General features: G+C 37.6%; 1 protein-coding gene across 40 annotated transcripts in view; it reads right to left on the reverse strand.

Annotated features, from left to right (window-relative positions):
• Positions 1–516: 516 nt before the first annotated feature.
• The window catches only part of TCF12 (transcription factor 12), a 395492-nt gene continuing 377337 nt past the window's right edge, over positions 517–18671 (reverse strand). For 29 of the 40 annotated variants that reach the window (XM_081510130.1, XM_081510129.1, XM_081510124.1 and 26 more), the window contains 3 exons: positions 13031–13263; positions 6051–6204; positions 517–2869 (listed from right to left, as the gene is read on the reverse strand). In XM_081510130.1, the coding sequence (XP_081366256.1) occupies positions 6062–6204; positions 13031–13263 (376 nt within the window). In that variant the 3' untranslated portion in view covers positions 517–2869; positions 6051–6061. The remainder of the gene's footprint in view (positions 2870–6050; positions 6205–13030; positions 13264–18671) is intronic. The other 11 variants (XM_081510116.1, XM_081510113.1, XM_081510108.1 and 8 more) reach the window with 1 other exon arrangement.

Below are 18671 nucleotides of genomic sequence, written 5' to 3' on the forward strand. Positions count from 1 at the left end.
TCTATAAATAAGTACATTTTAACTACTAATCACTGACTAATCACTGTTTGGTCAGCCTTCAGGAAACGGCTAAATGGTCACTATCAGTAGAGAGGGTAAGAGGAGAAATATATAACCCAGAGAAGCTATAGACTACATTATCAGCTTAGTTCTACAAGCCTGATTCTGTCTTGATGGGTTTTCCAGATCAGGTCACAGATAATGCACACAAGAAAAGCAGCGTGGTCCTTAAAAATTCTTGCCCCCCTCCCTCAAAAGAACTACATTAAAGTGATGCATATGTTAACGAAACTTACTGTGGTAAACGTTTTGCAATATATACATATATCAATCATGAAGTTGTACACCTTAAACATTCACAATATCATATGTCAATTATATCTCAAGAAAGCTAGGAGAAAGAAAAAAAAGCAGCATGGGCATTCCTGGGAACAATGAGGTGGTGGGAAAAAAAAAACAAAACAGAATGCATTACTGTTTGAGAGAGGAATGTAAAAAACTCACTAGTTTACTATGTTAAAAAAAAAGATGGCACATTTATTGCTACATAAATGTTATATACATATTGTGTTTTCTGTTACAGTGACAGAAAAAATTTTGAACTTCTTGCTGCTGGTTGAAAAGGTTTATCAATAATACCTTGAATTTGACACAGGATACAAATCTGCAATAAACCAACAATGGAAACTGGAGAACAAGATGAGAAGCAATTCATCTCGAACAATTAGCTCTTACAATACTCCATAGGTACTACACGGTATGCTAGAATCCTACTATGGTCTTAAAATGCTATTGTAAATTTCTGATATTAATGAACAGGTTATGGTAAATAACCCTACATTTTTACTACCTAATATAATAAAATAAAGTAAGAAACTTTTTACTGAAAACTTTTCGATTTCAAAAATCTAGAAAGAGTAATATTTAGAATTCAAGAAATTTTCTTACAAGATTATTGTATAAAAGACTAGCTACAGTGAAAAATAAGCCAAATGTTTTTTTCTTTCTATTTTATGAAGGAAAGCTTCTGGGCATACTGCAGAGTCTAATATAGCGAAAAAGACAACAAGCTCTGAAGAAAAAGGCCAGGCAGTGGCATATGTTCACTCACACATCATAAGCAACAACTTCTGTTTAGCTGATTAACACTGAAATGAAGAACAAGGCCACAGATAGAGTCTGATGTAATCGGAGAATACAGGCAAATTAAAGTAACCAAAATGTCCACTACGTTTACAAAAGAGTGATTTGTTAGGAACCATCCTGATCGGAGGATCTGAAGTTCTGTCTTAATTGTTTTTGTTCTTTCAAATTAACAGAAATCTTTAAGTTACATAGTGATTTGGGTCCTTTCTTCTGTGTGCTGATTGCCACTGTTGATATTGGCTATGAGGAATTATTAAGCCAAGACAACCTTGTTCAGTATGTTTTTCTCTCCCAGGGTTGTTGTGGTGGAAGACAGGTTTCATGGAAGTTCAAAGTGATTATTATGTCTTAAAAAACAACTCTTACGGATTAGAGACAGAGGGGTGCCTTAATGCACAGTATTAAGATGGACTGACTAGGACTGGTATGATGCTAATCTGGCTCGTCTTCTTGGGACAGGGCAGACGGTTTGCAGTTGATTACATCACCCATCCAATTCCTCCCCACTGACCAGCCATCCAAATGACAGAGAAGTAAAGGTGAGAAGAAGGACACACGAGTGACCATTGCTCTTATATTCCATTAGGTAATTAGCCTCAGAGTGGTGTGTTCATTTATCACACTACCTGCCTTATTGACTACTGGGTTGTTATGTTCAACATAATCACAGCCTGAAAAATCTTCTTTGTATTTTAAATCCATTTTGTGCTTACTTACAGCTAACACTTTACAAGTACTATATGTAGTACTTACTGCTTGGAAAACAAAGCAATTTCTAAAAAGTAAATTCTTCCCTTGTAATTTACACTTCTTGCTATTACAAGCTTTACTATGAAAACCTAGAAGCTTGAAAAGTCTTGGTTATTATTAGAAATAAAGCAAATATTTATTTTGGGGAAAATCTAGGGGACAAAATTTCCCCTTTTAAAATCTTAGCTAGGCTATGGTCACAGATGGTCTCTGCTTATCTTTGTAAGGTAAATATGCAAAGCACACAGAGCTACGTGGAGGACTCTGGACTGTGACCATAATCTATTCAGATTCAGAGACCAAATACAACAGCCACAACAAAAAAATAAAAACGAATGAAAAAATGAACACGAGAGAAATGCTATACCAAGTAATATTTTCCTATTTCATGGAAAACACTATTCATATGGCAAAAGGACAGGAGAGGGCAACAAAAGACTTTTCCCTTCCTTTTTAAGACACTAAAAGGTATGCCGGGAATGCTAAGGGCCAATGGTTGTCACTGCTTTGTTCTCTGCACGTGAACAGCTTTAACTAATGCTGGCATCAGCTGAGTGGAGATCAGCTTTCCACATTAACTTTTTCCCTTTATATGTAGACCTTACAGTTCCATAACAATAAATAAAATTTGTAGTTACAATGCATTTGTCAATTCAGTTTAGGCACAAGGCAACTTCCACGGTGAGTGGAGAGATCGAGACAGTCTCTGATTGTGCAGAAGCGACACACTGCTTGCAACAAAATGATCTGTTGCAAACATCTCATGGGTTGACGTTCTATCTGATGAGCTTCCTATCTTCACTTCTGATGGAAGTGTTGACCAGTTGCTTTGATCGTAGGATTACATTTGCATTTCTTGCTTCAAGTGTTTTTTTTCTTCTCCCTCCTATCAGGTTTGTGTCTTCAGATAATCTGAGTTGTCCAAGTCCTTATGAGGAGAGGTCACCTTCTATCTAGCCTATTAACTCTGGAACTGTGGCAGGGAGAGCCAAGGGAGAGAAGAGAACCAATTAGGACATCACTGGTAAAAATAAACACCTTCCCAGAAACAAAACAACTTGGTATTCCTCATTTATGCCCAGGTTGACAAAAAATTCACAGTTAGATAACTTATAAACGTCCTTTCTTTAAAGGTATAACCAAAATGGTTTTTCTTGATGGATGTGGTAAGATCTTTAAAGGAGCTCATGTAAGTATAGAATCCCAAAATATGGGATTCTATAACAGCTGTGCTAATTATGCAAGCCTTAGTTTTGGCAACATGCAGGCTGGCAATACCTGAGCTCTGAGGTTCTGCTCGTCCAGTTCTCAGTGGGGAGACACCGTTAAAACATATATTTATTGCTACATCTAGTTCACTGTACTGTGTTAATTGTTTACATCTCTCTCTTCTAAACTGAAAGTTTCTGAGGGCGGGGACCTCAGAAAACAAAAGTTTTGAATAAAAAAACTTTCACTTTGAACTCATTTTCACATTGGTTTCAGTTCCTGGTCCATAGTAGGTCCTCAAATAAATGTCTGTCCAACAAATTTATTAAGAGAATTTTACTCTATTAGTACACATTTTATGTTTATATTCTTAATATAATATACATAGTAGTAGCTCTGAAATTTTGCATTTCAGCCATTTTGGATGGAAACAGTTTTAGGAAGAATCGTACCTTTCACTTTCTTATTAAACAAGGACCACAGAATGGTTTTATATTAGAGTGATGCTCTTAGGGATGGATAACTGCAACAGTCAAAGCTACTTTGCCTTATATTATGTGGTGGCAAATTCTTGCACTTTTTAGTCAGTCATTCTGTGGTCATCCATTTTTATCAACCATTTTGATTCTAGTAGTTGATTATCTTTTACTGGTTTTAATCTGCTATCCAGTTCTATAAAGAACTGAAGGTTATCAGGTGAAACCAGATAACTGACTTCATGAAATTAGGTAACTTTAAAACGTATTTTAATTTCATCAACACTAGGCCTTTGAAATCTTATGGAACAAAGTGCATTTACTACATTTCTTATAACCTTGAACAACTCCCACCCCCCTCCCTCATACTTTTTAAAAAAGGATTCTTTTTGATAGGTGACAATGCTCAAGGCTTACTTTTAACCTAAAGTTGGGGAGTTTCCTCATAAAAGAGAGAAAAATAGAACCACGAAAGCAGTAGGAGATACAGAAGCAATGAAAGAACAGGAAGTAAACAGTAGGAGAGAAGAGAGATGTGAGGTAGGGAAACCCGACTGAGAGACTGAGAAACAGCTAGAGAGAGAGACTGGGAAGAGAATAAGAGGAAATGTGTGCAACAAATGAGAGAGAAACAAGAAAAGAAGACAAAAAGCCTCTGAGGCAGGCAATGTGACAGCTGAATGTGAAGTGCTCTTCTCACAAAAAGCAGGTTATCTGGTACCTGACCATAGGAAGGTAACTCTGCATAAGCTGCCAACTTACAAAGTCACTTTTGCACTGAAAAACACTGGCTTGTTTTTATTTTAAAGACTTTAAAACATATTTTTGAATAAAAGTATTTTTTCATGATATTCTCTAGTCTCCACAGAACATGGCTTGGGTTTTAGAGGATCTGTAATTCAACTAGCTCTTCCCTTTGACAAGCATAGTCTGTTATATTGCTGATTTTCTTTTTTTTTTTTGGTGGGAAAGGTGATTGTGAGCTTTTTCCAGTGTGCTAATGTTAGAATTATAGTTGACACCTAAATAATTACATCAAGACTTCCCGTTCTTTGTCCCCAAATGAAATCATCCATTTCTGTCTTGTTTGATCCTAAGAAGGATATATGAAGAGGTGATAGGAAATCAATTTCTTCAAGTAAAGTTGGGTTATTAACTAACGTTTGTAGTTTACAAAATATTCTATCAAATTCCAAATGAAATGAAATTCAAAATGAGACAGCCACAAAGTTAACAAAATGAAACTGCATTCAATACATTTTTCCTGCTCCAAACCTCACATCCATTTACTTTTACTTATTGCTTTTACTCTGCGGATTAAACTAGGAAAATAACTATACATTGGTGAAGGCAGGTTATAAAAATGAAGTTCCCATTTCTATACCTAATCCATGCTGTAAGCTGTATTTTGTTACTGATCCAAATATTTAGTTATGTTCTATATTAATTTCTGTCACAGCAAACATTAACCTTACAACTTATAGATAAAATGAATGTACATAGTTTAAGAAAAAGATGGTTCATATTATCTAACCACTTGGACAACAACTTGCTACCACTGTTGTCACTTTGTTAAAAAAAAAAAAATCACAAAGAAGCAAACTGTATTTAATTCATGCAGAGGAAGACAAAAAACCAGTCTTTTAACAAGTAAATTCCCAAGAGAAGGATGCTCTGGTTCTGTCATATACAACACCTTTACATTCCTGAATAGATTCCAGAAGGTGTAACTGATATTCTTACAGGGAAAGGAATATGAGTATTACAGACTTGCATTAATGATTCAAATGGAAGAAAGCACTGTTTTATGTATGAAGATCTCATGATAAACAAGAGGTAGATGGCTAACAAAAAAACTGGTTAATGATGCCACCAAGTACTTCTGGGTAGGGGAATGAGGACCACCAGCGGTAGCAAAAGTATTATTTGACGGATAAGTCACAGTACTGTTTTTTTCTTGGATCAGAATAATATTCATGTGAGGGGAGTATACATGATGATCTGGAACATAACAGTCCCAAATTCTTTATAAATCAAAGTATACTTCCCTGGTGGCTCAGATGATAAGGAATCCGCCTGCAATGCAGGAGACCCCAGTTTGATCCCTGGGTTGGGAAGATCCCCTGGAGAAGGGAATGGCAACCTATTCCAGTATTCTTGTCTGGAGAATTCCATGGACAGAGGAGCCTGGCAGGTTACAGTCCATGGGGTTACAAAGAGTTAGACATGACTAAGCCACTAACACACACACACACAGTGTCACATTTTGAAGAGAATAGTAATTTGGTACAAAATGGCATGGGTTCTCTAACTACACAGCAGAAAAATAAGCTTTTGGATTCCAAATTACATGTGACCTTTATCATGACCAGTGTCACCACAGAATATAAAGGTTAGAATTCACAGGTTCTAACTCGACTTTGAGATGAACTGGGGGACTTCCATGTACTTTTTCATACATATACTTACCTGGCTGTTGTTTACATATGACCCATAGGGTTGGTAGTTTCACTAAGCCCAGGATGGGTTCCTGGCAGTGTGGTTGGTGGCTCTGCCGATACGGCAGAAACTTTTTCTTCTTCCCTTCGCTTAAGGCAGGCTGCTTTGGGGTTAAGGTTCCTCTCTGAAATAAGGAAAAATAATTTTATCATTAGAGTCACAAGTTATGAATCATCTACTCTTGGGTCTTAAACTGAACAAACTGCTGATATTTTTTCTTTCTGTGGGGATTACCAATCTCTCTGTAATTTCATTCCCATAATGAATAACGCCACAGAGAACAATGATATTCTCACAAAACACCTCAGCATTAAATGAGCCTTGAAACTTATACTTCTTACTGACCATTTTGTGTATTCGTCTTATGACTTAGTTTTCTAGGATCTGACTTGATCTACATCAGTATCTAAAAGCAGTTCTTCCACTGTTTCATCCAAACACTGTAGCAAGTGTAGCAAGTGCTGTTATTAGACTACCGAATCTCCTCAATGTCCTGCAAAGGTACGATACTCTGAACTGCTATGAATGCTGACACTCTCTATGTACTGGAGAGGGATATCTGTGCTTTATCCAGAATTCTGCCAGTTCAGAAAATGATAAACTAAGAGACACCTTCAGCCATAGGATCCTCTATAGGAAAGCATGCCAATTCCTCCAGGAGAGAGGTAGCCTGAGTATATCTGTTTTTCTTCTTTGATTTATATGTAGGACGAGATGACTGAGATGTTCTTTCTACAGTTGGGGTTGTGACTGAGAGGGTTATAAAAACCTTTACTGCTTTGTATATAAATTAGATAGCAGACAAGACCAAATGGAACTTCTGATGTGGGCATTTTCAAAGGCGCTTAAAGTATGGGATATTATCATATAAAATAAAGGTAAAGAAAATCGACTGAACTAAAGACCCACTGGATGAAAACCTACTTAGGAACAACAGTTCCTTTATAATTTCTTTAAATGAGTTGTAAGTACAAAATATTTAACTCATGATACCTCCTGGTGTAGTTTTTTGTTTCAGTTTATAATACACAGTATGAAAGTTGCTACATTTATTCTTATAAACTGATCAAGATGTCTTAATGAATATAATATAAAAAGATCACTTAAAATTAGTCTGTAATGAAAACAATACTTTGTATAAGTTATGATATTTTTACATATTAGATTTTCTTAAAATGATGGCCCAGATAACCCTATATGCGAGACAGAATAAGAGACACAGATGCATAGAACAATTTTATGGACTCTGAGGGAGAAGGTGAGGGTGGGACGTTCTGGGACAATAGCATTGAAACATGTATATTATCTTATGTGAAACAGAACACCATTCCAGGCTCGATGCATGAGACAAATGCTCAGGGCTGGGGCAATGGACTGACCCAGAGGGATGGGATGGGGAAGGAGGTGGGAGGGGGGTACAGGATGGGGAACACACGTAAACCCATGGCTGATTCATGTCAATGTATGGCAATAACCACTACAATATTGTAAAGTAATTTGCCCCCAACTAAAATAAATAAATTTATTAAAAATAAAATAAAATAAAATGATGGCCCAGCTGAATGCAACACAGCAGAGCTTTTTTTTTTTTTAAATGCATCTCCTCTTTCAGGGAAAGTGAAAACATATTTGAATGTGCATATATCAAGATACACTTATAGTTCACTTCTGAGTTTAAAAAAGTAGATAAAAGACTTTACTACGTGGTAAACTTACTGACTCTACTGACTATTACTCATACATGATAACACTTCATCATCTAGGCCCCTGCATTTAGGAAAAGACACGAAGCCTATACAAACTCTGGGGAGACAATGAAAGAAAGAAGGTACACTCTTACTTAATTTATCAGGATAACTTATAGTAGAAATTGGCATGTCCATCATTACATAAAAATACTAGAAGCTGCTTTCTTAACAAGTGATTGTGCACCTCTGACTAATGAGAAGCTTGTCTTTCATGAGGTGTCACATCCCCTTTATGGTGTAGGCAAAAGTCTCATATGATCACCAAAGAGACTGAAAAGAGGGCACAAATTAACATGTAAAATCCAAAGAGGATTTGAACATTTCCTAATTGAAACATTCTCACATTTCTCTTACCATGGAACATCACTCTTAGCTAACTATGACTCTGTGTCACACTTGATCTAGGAGGTATGATCAAAATAGCTGGAAAGGACAAGAGCCAAAAACTCAAGTTAGACAAGATATTGTAGATTCCTACAATGAGTCAGACAACACTTAGGACTGGAAGAACCACGAGAATATGCTACAGTAAGCTCTACTAGTAGCTCAGACAGTAAAGCATCCGCCTGCAATGCAGGAGACCTGGGTTCGATCCCTGGGTCGGGAAGATCCCCTGGAGAAGAAAATGGCAACCCATTTCAGTATTCTTGCCTGGAAAATTCCATGGACAGAGGAGAGTGGTGGGCTATAGTCCATGGGGTCCCAAAGGGTCGGACGTGACTGAGTGACTACACACACAAGCTCTACTAAATGTGAAGTAAAGTGAGCTTTGATTGAAAAAAGCAAAAGCTAGTGCTGTTGCTTCATACTTCCTGGTTTGTGTGAGCAGCCCATGGCAAACATGTTAGGTAGTCAAGAAGGCCTGACGTAAAGCTAAGAAGACTCTTTGTGACCCCATGGACTGTGGCCTGCCAGACTCCTCTGTCCATGCAATTTTCAGAAGTCAGACATTCCCTGTGGGGCTTGGGAAGTGATTGTCATTCCCACATTTCTAGCAGGTGTCTCTCTCTTACCCTCTGGTAGATGGCTGAGAATTTGCCTCTTTTATAACACCATCTTCTTCTTAACATGTTTATAGCACAGTTTTTGGCTAATTCAATAGTTACTTCTTATAATATCATGATTAGGTAAATATGTGTCATTATATCTATATGGACATACATATAAGTCAATAATTTTATATTGATTGTTTCCTTGTTCATATGACTGTTTTTCCTGTAGTTTATAGTTGCTTTGCTTTTCTTTTGTTAATAATGCTAATTTTCCCCCTTAAAATGATCTAATAAATCTAACAAATGCCTCTCAACATTTCTTCCTAAAATCTCAAACACATCATCATATTATTTATTAATTCTATCTTATTTCCGGGGAAACCTTTCTTCTAACAGTCTTCTATTTTCAGTATGGAGTGGTTCTTTTCTAGGCCTAGCAGTTCTTGTTACAGGATTTTCTTCTGCTACTCCTATGTGGTAGATCCTTTCTTTACCAGGTGCTATGCCCTTGGTTTTGCTGATTACGTCCTTACTTGGTTTAAGCATATGTTCCAGATGCTCTCTCAGAAAGTGTTCAAAGGAAGCAAAATTTTAAAGCCTTTGTGTATCTGAAATATATTTACCTTTACATTTTAATAAATGGTTTGGGTAGGTACAGAATACTAGGTTGAATATGATTTTTCCTCAGAATTTTGGAAGTATTGCTCCACTATCTCCTGGAATCCAGCACTACTTCAGAACTTGGATGACATTTTGACTTTTGTTCCTTTTTCTGTGAGCTATTTAAATGTTGTCTCTAAAAACTTTAGGATATTCTTTTGTAACTCTGATGCTCTGAAATTTCATAATGATATACTTTAGCTTGAGGTAATTTTTAAAATCATTATTCTTAATAGATTAGATTTTATGAATCTTGAGACATGTATTCTTCAGTACTTACAAATTTCCTGTATTATTACCATGATAATCCCCTTCATTCCTTTCTGCTCTTATATTATAAATCCTATTGGTTAGATGCTAGACTTCTAGCTTAATCCTAATTTTACTAGTTCTTCTCTTCTATTTTTCATCTCTTTCTAGGAGATTTTTTTAGCTTTATCAGCTAACTTCTCTACTATATTTTTTCTGCTATCATATTACCTGAATATTTCTTTTTCATGGCTTCCTGTTTATGGATACCTTTTCTCTTAGAAGATATTTAGTTTTCAAAAAAGTTTCCTGATGTTTTTGGCATGTCTTGGTTTTCTTCTGAGTTTCTCTTTTGTTTGGTTTGATCTCAATTTCTCTTTTACATGCTTGTTTCTCTTAAATCTTTGGTTGTCCTTTAACATTAAAGTAAGACATCAACTAGAAGGCAACGGCACCCCACTCCAGTATTCTTGCCTGGAAAATCCCATGGACGGAGGAGCATGGTAGGCTGCAGTCCATGGGGTTGCGAAGAGTCGGATACGACTGAGTGACTTCACTTTCATGCACTGGAGAAGGAAATGGCAGCGCATTCCAGTATTCTTGCCTGGAGAATCCCAGGGACGGTGGAGCCTGGTGGGCTGCTGTCTATGGGGTCGCACAGAGTCGGACACGACTGAAGCGACTTAGCAGCAGCAGCAGGTGATTCTTAGACCAGCTAGATTTGAGAATCACTGTCCCAGTTCATTCATCTTCAGACTAACTAAGAGACCAGGGAACTAAAATTCTAATAGTTCTACTGTCCCTAAATTATCACAAGAAGAGAAATGAGTTTATCATGCTGACCTATGAAAGACTTTGAGGAGGAAGCGTCTGACCACTAATTTAATCTTTAGTAAAACTGAGAGGACAAACTTGAAGGTAATATGTGAAATCTGCTGAGGATTAGTAAAACTGTAATGATAAAATTATAGTCATGATAATGAAGAAGTTTAAACTGCCAATGACAGACCAGATGGGATTCTGATATATGGGGCACCATGGCACAAAAAGTGCTCTGGGAAAATCTGAGGCTTGGAAGGAAAGCCACTTCCTGCTTTTCTTAAGGATGCACTTAGACCCAGGTCTGGTTGCCCTCCTGGTGTAACCACTTGTCTAAGGATGACAGGATGTGGATAGCTAGATGTGGTCTTGGAACACTACCCCATACCAAAGCAGGTGTTCAGAGAGCCTAGAGGATGTCCAAAGTAGGTCATGTAAACAAAATGTACATCTTTATAGAAATTGCTGGGTCCAGGGGCCACTGGGTGGGGCCCCTGCAGCAATGAAGAGACTTTTAAAAGTGAACACGTTACCAAAAGAAGTCAAAACTGCTGCAGATAAAAGCGCAGGGAAGGAAAGCAGTTATACCAAACTCTAAAGTGCTTCTGTAGACAAGGAACAGACAATATGGGCTACACGAAGGGTTCAAAACTCTGTGAGACAGCCAGCAGAGTGTTTTTCAAGGAGTCTTACATGGACCGCATGATTTTTACATAAACCTGTAAAATAAGGGCTCTGGGTTTTGAAGTCCAGAGTTTGAGGGTAGGAGGAAGATAAGCTTTTATAAATACTTAAGCAGTCCCTAATGAAGTTATAGTTCAGTGTACTTAAGTTTTATTCATTCTAATCAGTCAATGGCTCCTTATGTAGAGTTTTCCAGAATACTGTGAAAAAGTCAGCACCTATAACAATGACCAGGAAGTTAGCAGTCAGCTGGATAAGTCAAGATATTAGATACTCTTTCAGACTAAGGTTTTCTACTGTAGGAGCTCGCATGGAATCAAGACAAGGTCATATCTTACAAATGATTGCATAAGATCAGGTTTCATTAACATCTACACTCTACAGATACTTCAAAAGTCTTAAGACAACAGGAGCAAGCATCTGGTTTTCGTGGTAGGTGTGTTACTTATTGATCCTTCTTGTTCATTAAAAACACTGGAAGAAAAAAATAGATGAATTAATTACTAGTGTATGTTTTTCTGAAAACGTGTTCAAATTCTCTAACTCTGCTTTCCTTAGAAAGAGTATCCCTTCTATGATCAGTGCTGAGGGTTCCTGTTGTAGTTCTCAAACATCTGTCCATTCCTCCTCTTTTTTCTTTTCCACCTTTCTTTAAATAAAGTATCATATAAATGCCCAATAAACAAGGAAGAAAAGTTGCCCTCAATGAGAGAGGTTAGTGATGAGGTCTGGAACCAAATGCCACAATCTATAAATTTTTTGCAAAGAAGCCTAGGATGAGGCATTCGTAGCTTTGAAGAAGAAGGTATATAGGTATATGCAAAAAAGCAAGCTTGATGATAGAACTGCTCAAGGGCTGGAAGCTTGTATTAATTGATAACCCATGGTCTAGAACATAGCTGCCTGGGACAGAGGCGATACGCAATAAATACTTTGTTAAAAAAAAAAGTTTCAAAGCTTCAAGAGTCCATTAAGGGAGTTCCCTGGAGTGTTAGTGGTTAGGGTCTGGACTTTTCACTGTCATGGCCTGGGCTCAATTTCTGGTTGGGGAACTGAAAACTTTCAAGGCATGCCATGTGCCGTGGCACCCCCCACCTCACCCCCCAAAAAACGATTCCACCAAAATAACAGTTGGGAGAGTTGTCTGAGTCAACCGGTTGGGAGAACTGTCTGAGTCAACACTGGATAAGTCTGTGTAAAGCACACTTTTTTCCTTAGGGACACACAGACATGCCGGTACACATTCATCCAAGAAGCTCATGGCATTCCAATGAGGGATCAATGAAGCAACTCTTGACACCTTACTGACACGCATACAAAAGGACATTCATAGGAGGCAAAGCAAAGAGAGGCCATGACCAAACATCCTATTAACCAACAGGGCCTCACAGATGCCCCAGGGGAAAGCTGGCAAGAAACTGACTACAGAGAAGTAGGGAAGACAGGAAGGAGCAGGGAGAAGGACAAGTGTAGGCAGGTAAATTCAAGAGTATGGGATTCCAGAGTCAGTAAGAACAAAGAGGCACAAGACACTAATGCTGTGCGGCAGGCTGGCTATTCACTGCACTGTTGTGTAGCGTTGCTCTCTACTCTTTGTGGGAAGCGCTAAACCTACAGACATTGACCAACTGAGTGAGACATAGGTGAGAGAACTAGGGAAAACCTGATCTAGATGATGCGATAGCAGGAGTACTAGGAGAACACATAAACAACTTGCCCAAGTGGAAGACCTAGTGAAGACACAAATGTCTGCCCACCGGAAGCAGAACAGTTACATGTCTCTGCTGAACCTACTTACCTCTGACTTGCTGTTCTAGACTAAGGATGACTGCCACGGCCTGATGAAGAATAAGGAGTTTTGTTTGGGGTTTTTCACTCTTTAAATGAAGCTGACACATTCGACCAAGCTCTTTGAATGCCTCATTAATATCTCGTACACGCAAGCGTTCTCTGGCATTGTTAGCCATCCGCCTTTCTTTCTCCCTTTCTATCTTCTGTTCTGGGTTCAAATCCTCATCTTCATTAGTACTGCTGGAAAAGAAAGTAACAACAATGTCCATTAGGTTCTCTATAAAGTAAGATATGCTAATTGTACAAAATTATAAAGTATAAAAATTAAAATGACCTATACACGTTATCAAATATTAACAGCTATGCTTAAATATTGTGTATTAATTTTCAATCTTCCCTTGATGTAAATATATAGCTATATAGTTGAAATTTTACCACACACACATTTAAATGCATTTTCACTGTACATTACTGCATAAAGATTTCTTCAAACTAGTGAAACATTTCATAAATATAATTTGAATGACAACATATTATAGCACCTGCTTTTCCAAATATGATTAGCAGCATCAGCATTATTGTTTAAAAACTTTACTTTTTACTTCGTTGTAAAAACAGTGTTGCATTACTGTTAAAAATACAGCATCTCAGGTTCTACTGAAAACTTACTGAATCAGAAGCTTCATTTTAACAAGATTCATATGTACATTAACGTCTGAGAAACACTGTCCTATTATAGTAGTGTATTATATATTATGTTCTTATGTTCTTCTACCCAGTCCACTGAGGAGAAGGAAGAAAAGCTTAAGATATGGAATGAAAAAGTATCTCAGAAAATTACTACTTTCTGTTCCAGAAAGAAATATTACCATCAGTAGTGATGATTTTAAAACAGGGTTGAACTGGAACATTTTTGTTTTGAAGGACAAATTGGCAAAAAATCCAAAGCCTTGTTTGAGGAGGCCTTTACAAATAGTTGTGAAAAGAAGAGAAGCGAAAAGCAAAGGAGAAAAGGAAAGATATACCCATCTGAATGCAGAGTTCCAAAGAATAGCAAGGAGAGAAGAAAGCCGCCTTCCTCAGGGATCAATGCAAAGAAATAGAGGAAAACAACAGAATGGGAAAGACTAGAGATCTCTTCAAGAAAATTAGAGATACCAAGGGAGCATTTTATGCAAAGATGGGCTCAATGAAGGACAGAAATTGTATCAACCTAACAGAAGCAGAAGATATTTAGAAGATGTGGCAAGAATACACAGAAGAACTGTACAAAAAAGATCTTCACAACCCAGATAACCATGATGGTGTGATCACTCACCTAGAGCCAAACATCCTGGAATGCAAAGTCAAGTGGGCCTTAGGAAGTATCACCACAAACAAACTAGTGGAGGTAATGGAATTCCAGTTGAGCTATTTCAAATCCTAAAAGATGATGCTGTGAAAGTGCTGCACTCAATATGTCAGCAAATTTGGTCAGCAGTGGCCACAGGACTGGAAAAGGTCAGTTTTCATTCCAATCTCAAAGAAAGGCAATGCCAAAAGAATGCTCAAACTACCGCACACTTGCACTCATCTCATATGCTGGTAGAGTAATGCTCAAAATTCTCCAAGCCAGGCTTCAGCAATACGTGAACAGTGAACTTCCAGAAGTTCAAGCTGGTTTTAGAAAAGGCAGAGGGACCAGAGATCAAATTAACAACATCTGCTGGATCATCAAAAAGCAAGAGAATTCCAGGAAAACATGTATTTCTGCTTTATTGACTATGACAAAGCCTTTGACTATGTGGATCACAATAAACTGTGGAAAATTCTGAAAGATATGGGAATACCAGACCACCTGACCTGCCTCTTGAGAAACCTGTATGCAGGTCAGGAAGCAATAGTTAGAACTGGACATGGAACAACAGACTGGTTCCAAATAGGAAAAGGAGTACGTCAAGGCTGTCTACTGTCACCCTGCTTATTTAACTTATATGCGGAGTACATCATGAGAAATGTTGAGCTGGAGGAAGCACAAGCTGCAATCAAGACTGTCGGGAGAAATATCAATAATCTCAGATATGCAGATGACAGCACCCTTATGGAAGAAAGTGAAGAGGAACTGAAAAGCCTCTTGATGAAAGTGAAAGAGGAGAGAAAAAAGTTGGCTTAAAGCTCAACATTCAGGAAACTAAGATCATGGCATCTGGTCCCATCACTTCATGGGAAATAGATGGGGGAAACAGTGGAAACAGTGGCTGACTTAATTTTTTGGGGGCTCCAAAATCACTGCAGATGGTGATTGCAGCCATGAAATTAAAAGATGCGTACTCCCTGGATTATGACCAACCTAGACAGCATATTAAAAAGCAGAGACGTCACTTTGTCAACAAAGGTCCGTCCAGTCAAGGCTATGGTTTTTCCAGCAGTCATGTATGGGACGTGACAGTTGGACGGTGAAGAAAGCTGAGTGCCGAAGAATTGATGCTTTTGAACAGTGGTGATGGAGAAGACTCTTGAGAGTCCCTTGGACTGCAAGGAGATCCAGCCAGTTCATCCTAAAGGAGATCAGTCCTAGGTGTTCATTGGAAGGACTTATGTTGAAGCTGAAACTCCAATACTTTGGCCACCTGATGCGAAGAGCTGACTCACTGGAAAAGACCCTGATGCTGGGAAAGATTGAGGGCAGGAGGAGAAGGGGATGACAGAGGATGAGATGGCTGGATGGCATCACCGACTCAATGAACATGAGTTTGGGTAAACTCCAGGAGTTGGTGATGGACAGGGAGGCCTGGCGTGCTGCAGTTCATGGCGTCGGAAAGAGTCGGACATGACTGAGCAACTGAACTGAACTTAAAGTGTTCGTTATCTTTCGATCACCAATTCCAACTTTAGAAATCCACCGAAATAATGTAAGCAGAGATGTTCATAGAAATTTAGGTAAAGAAAGTTCATCACAGAATTATTTACTTTAGAACTGGAGTCCAATATGTGTTAAAATATTAACACATGTGTTAAAATGTTTTAAAATAAATGAGATGTGTTAAAATAAATCACAGCACTTCCAGACAATGGTTTACTATACAGGGAGTTGGTGATGGACAGGGAGGCCTGGCATGCTGCGGTTCATGGGGTCCCAAAGAGTCAGACACGACTGAGCAATTGAATTGAACTGAACTGATACAGCCTCTAAACAACAAGCTGCAGATTTTGCAGCAAAAAAGTACAAGAGCTGTATGATTCCATTTACAGGAGCTTCTAGAAAAACACAAAACTAACATAAGGGAAAGCAGATCAATGTCTGCCAGAGGATGACAGAAGATGACTGATTATAAATGGGTATGAGGAAACTTTCTGGGCTGGCAGAAATATTCTACATTATTAATATCTATATATATCTATGTATATATTAATATCTATGATATCTATGTATATCACCATATACATTTGCCAAAGGACAAAAATTGTGTACTTAAAACTGATGTATTTTACTATATTTTGAATTAAACCTCAATAAAGCTGCCTAAAATATAAACAACAGAAAGAAAAAAAGATGTTGCAGAAAATACTCATGGTTAGATGAAAAGGTTAAAAATAGATTATTAAATTTAAAAAGCTGACATTATAAAACTTATATCCAGTTTATTTCCAATTTAAACTGTATTTATGGAAAAAAGATATTCCTTGAAAAGTAAACAGTGGTTAATTCAAGTGTTTTTTTGTGTGTTTTCTTGGTGTGCTTTCCTACAATTTTCAAATTTCTGTAATGAAAATGGACTAATTAATTGGAAAAATATTGAGAAAAATGCTTTGGAATAACTTCTAGAAAATCCTATTTATATTCAACATTTCAGGAATAAATTACTGGGTAGAGTCTCTTACAATCTGGAAAATCTATGCACAAAGAATTGATGTTCCACCTTTTCTCTAATATCTTGAGTACTTTAATAAAGAACAAGTAGACAACAGATTTTTACTACTAATTGTCAAGAATTATGTAAAAGTATTCTTGTGATAATAGAGAATCACTAGCTCGTTGACTTCAAAGGAACCTTTCCAGATTATCTAGCCCAAAGGTTTCCAAATGTGGCCACTCATCAGCATCTTTAGGAGTTCTTCTACAGTCTTCAAAGGTCCCACTGCTGGGGATGCTCGGCAGTGAGCTTGGGTCAGAAATGCACCTGCATTTCTAGAATGTTACACAAGTCTGCGGCGCAGGGTTGAGAACCACTGCAACATCAGTGACCTCCCTAGGATTACACTGCTAATTAGCTGTAGAGTGGAGAAAAGAACTCAGGTAGTGCTTCATGGAAGAAAAACCAAGAACGTGTATATAAAATTATCATCATCATAAATTATCATAATACCTTTACTGATGTTTACACCATGTCAGACAGCATGAAAAGAGCTTTATATGCATAATTTTCAGTTTATTCCCACAAGAATCCTAAATAGAAAACTTCCTTTAAGATGGAACCAAACCTCAACAAGTTTTACTGACCTGACATGGTCATTTGGCAAAATGTAGTGAAGCCATGATTCAAATCCAGGTTAGCCTTATTTTGTCCAAAGTCATGTTTTAAATTTACTATTATTAACTATCAAGTATAGTTCTTGCTAACCCATTATACTGCATTCTCAATTTCTGATGACCTATAACAGAGCTCAGCAAACTGGCCAGAGAGCCAGATACCTGTTTTTGTAAATAAAATTTTATTGGAAGAGCCACACCCATTTGTTATGTATTGTCTTTGGCTGCTTTCATGCAACAATGGCAATGTTCAATAGTTGCAACAGAGACTGCATGACCCATAAAAACTAAAATATTTACTATCTGGCCCTTCACACAGGAAGTTTGCTGACCTGTATGATGAAAGGATGAATGATGAGGAGAGGTATAAATTATTCCCCTAAAGTTCTATTTGAATCATGAAACTGAAAGAATTAAGATGCCTCAAAGGAGTGGCCTCGGGATTCCCTGACCCAGTTTTGTCTTCTTCATGCCCTTGCACAACTGAATACAATACATATTAAAATGATATAATTATTTTTTTAAAATAGATAGTATTAGGCTGTAAGATTTAATTTTCCCCAAGAGAAACGTTAAAGTATTAAAATAGTGAGACTGTCAAATATAAAAGGACAACTTTTAAATATATGAATGACAGAAAGGACCATGCTGGGTTTTTGTTTTTTAATTTATTTTTTATTATTTTTGGCTGTGCTGGGTCTTTGTTGCTGGGCAGGCTTTTCTACAACTGTGGCAAGCAAAGGCTACTCTAGTTGCAGTACACGGGCTTCTCATTGCAGTGGCTTTTCTTGGCACATGGGCTTAGTTGTTCCACAGCATGTGGGATCTTCCCGGATCAGGGATCGAACCCATGTTTCCGGCATTGACAGATAGATTCTTTACGGCTGAGCCACCAGGGAAGCCCTATGTTTGTTCTTTTAGTTAACCGAGCATACTTATTGAAATTTCCTTTGTACCATACTTTAACACAAAGAACAATTAAAAAAAAATTTTACTTATTTGGCTGTGTTAGGCCTTAGTTGCAGCATGTGGGCTTAGTTGCTTTGCAGCATATGGGATCTTAGTTTCCCAACCAGAGATCAAACCCACATCCCCTATACTGGAAGGCAGATTCTTAACCACTGAGCCAAGAGGGAAG

This window comes from Giraffa tippelskirchi, chromosome 7, assembly GCF_054371585.1.
Source record: "Giraffa tippelskirchi isolate mGirTip1 chromosome 7, T2T-mGirTip1v1.2.pri, whole genome shotgun sequence".
Taxonomy (NCBI): Eukaryota; Metazoa; Chordata; class Mammalia; order Artiodactyla; family Giraffidae; genus Giraffa; species Giraffa tippelskirchi.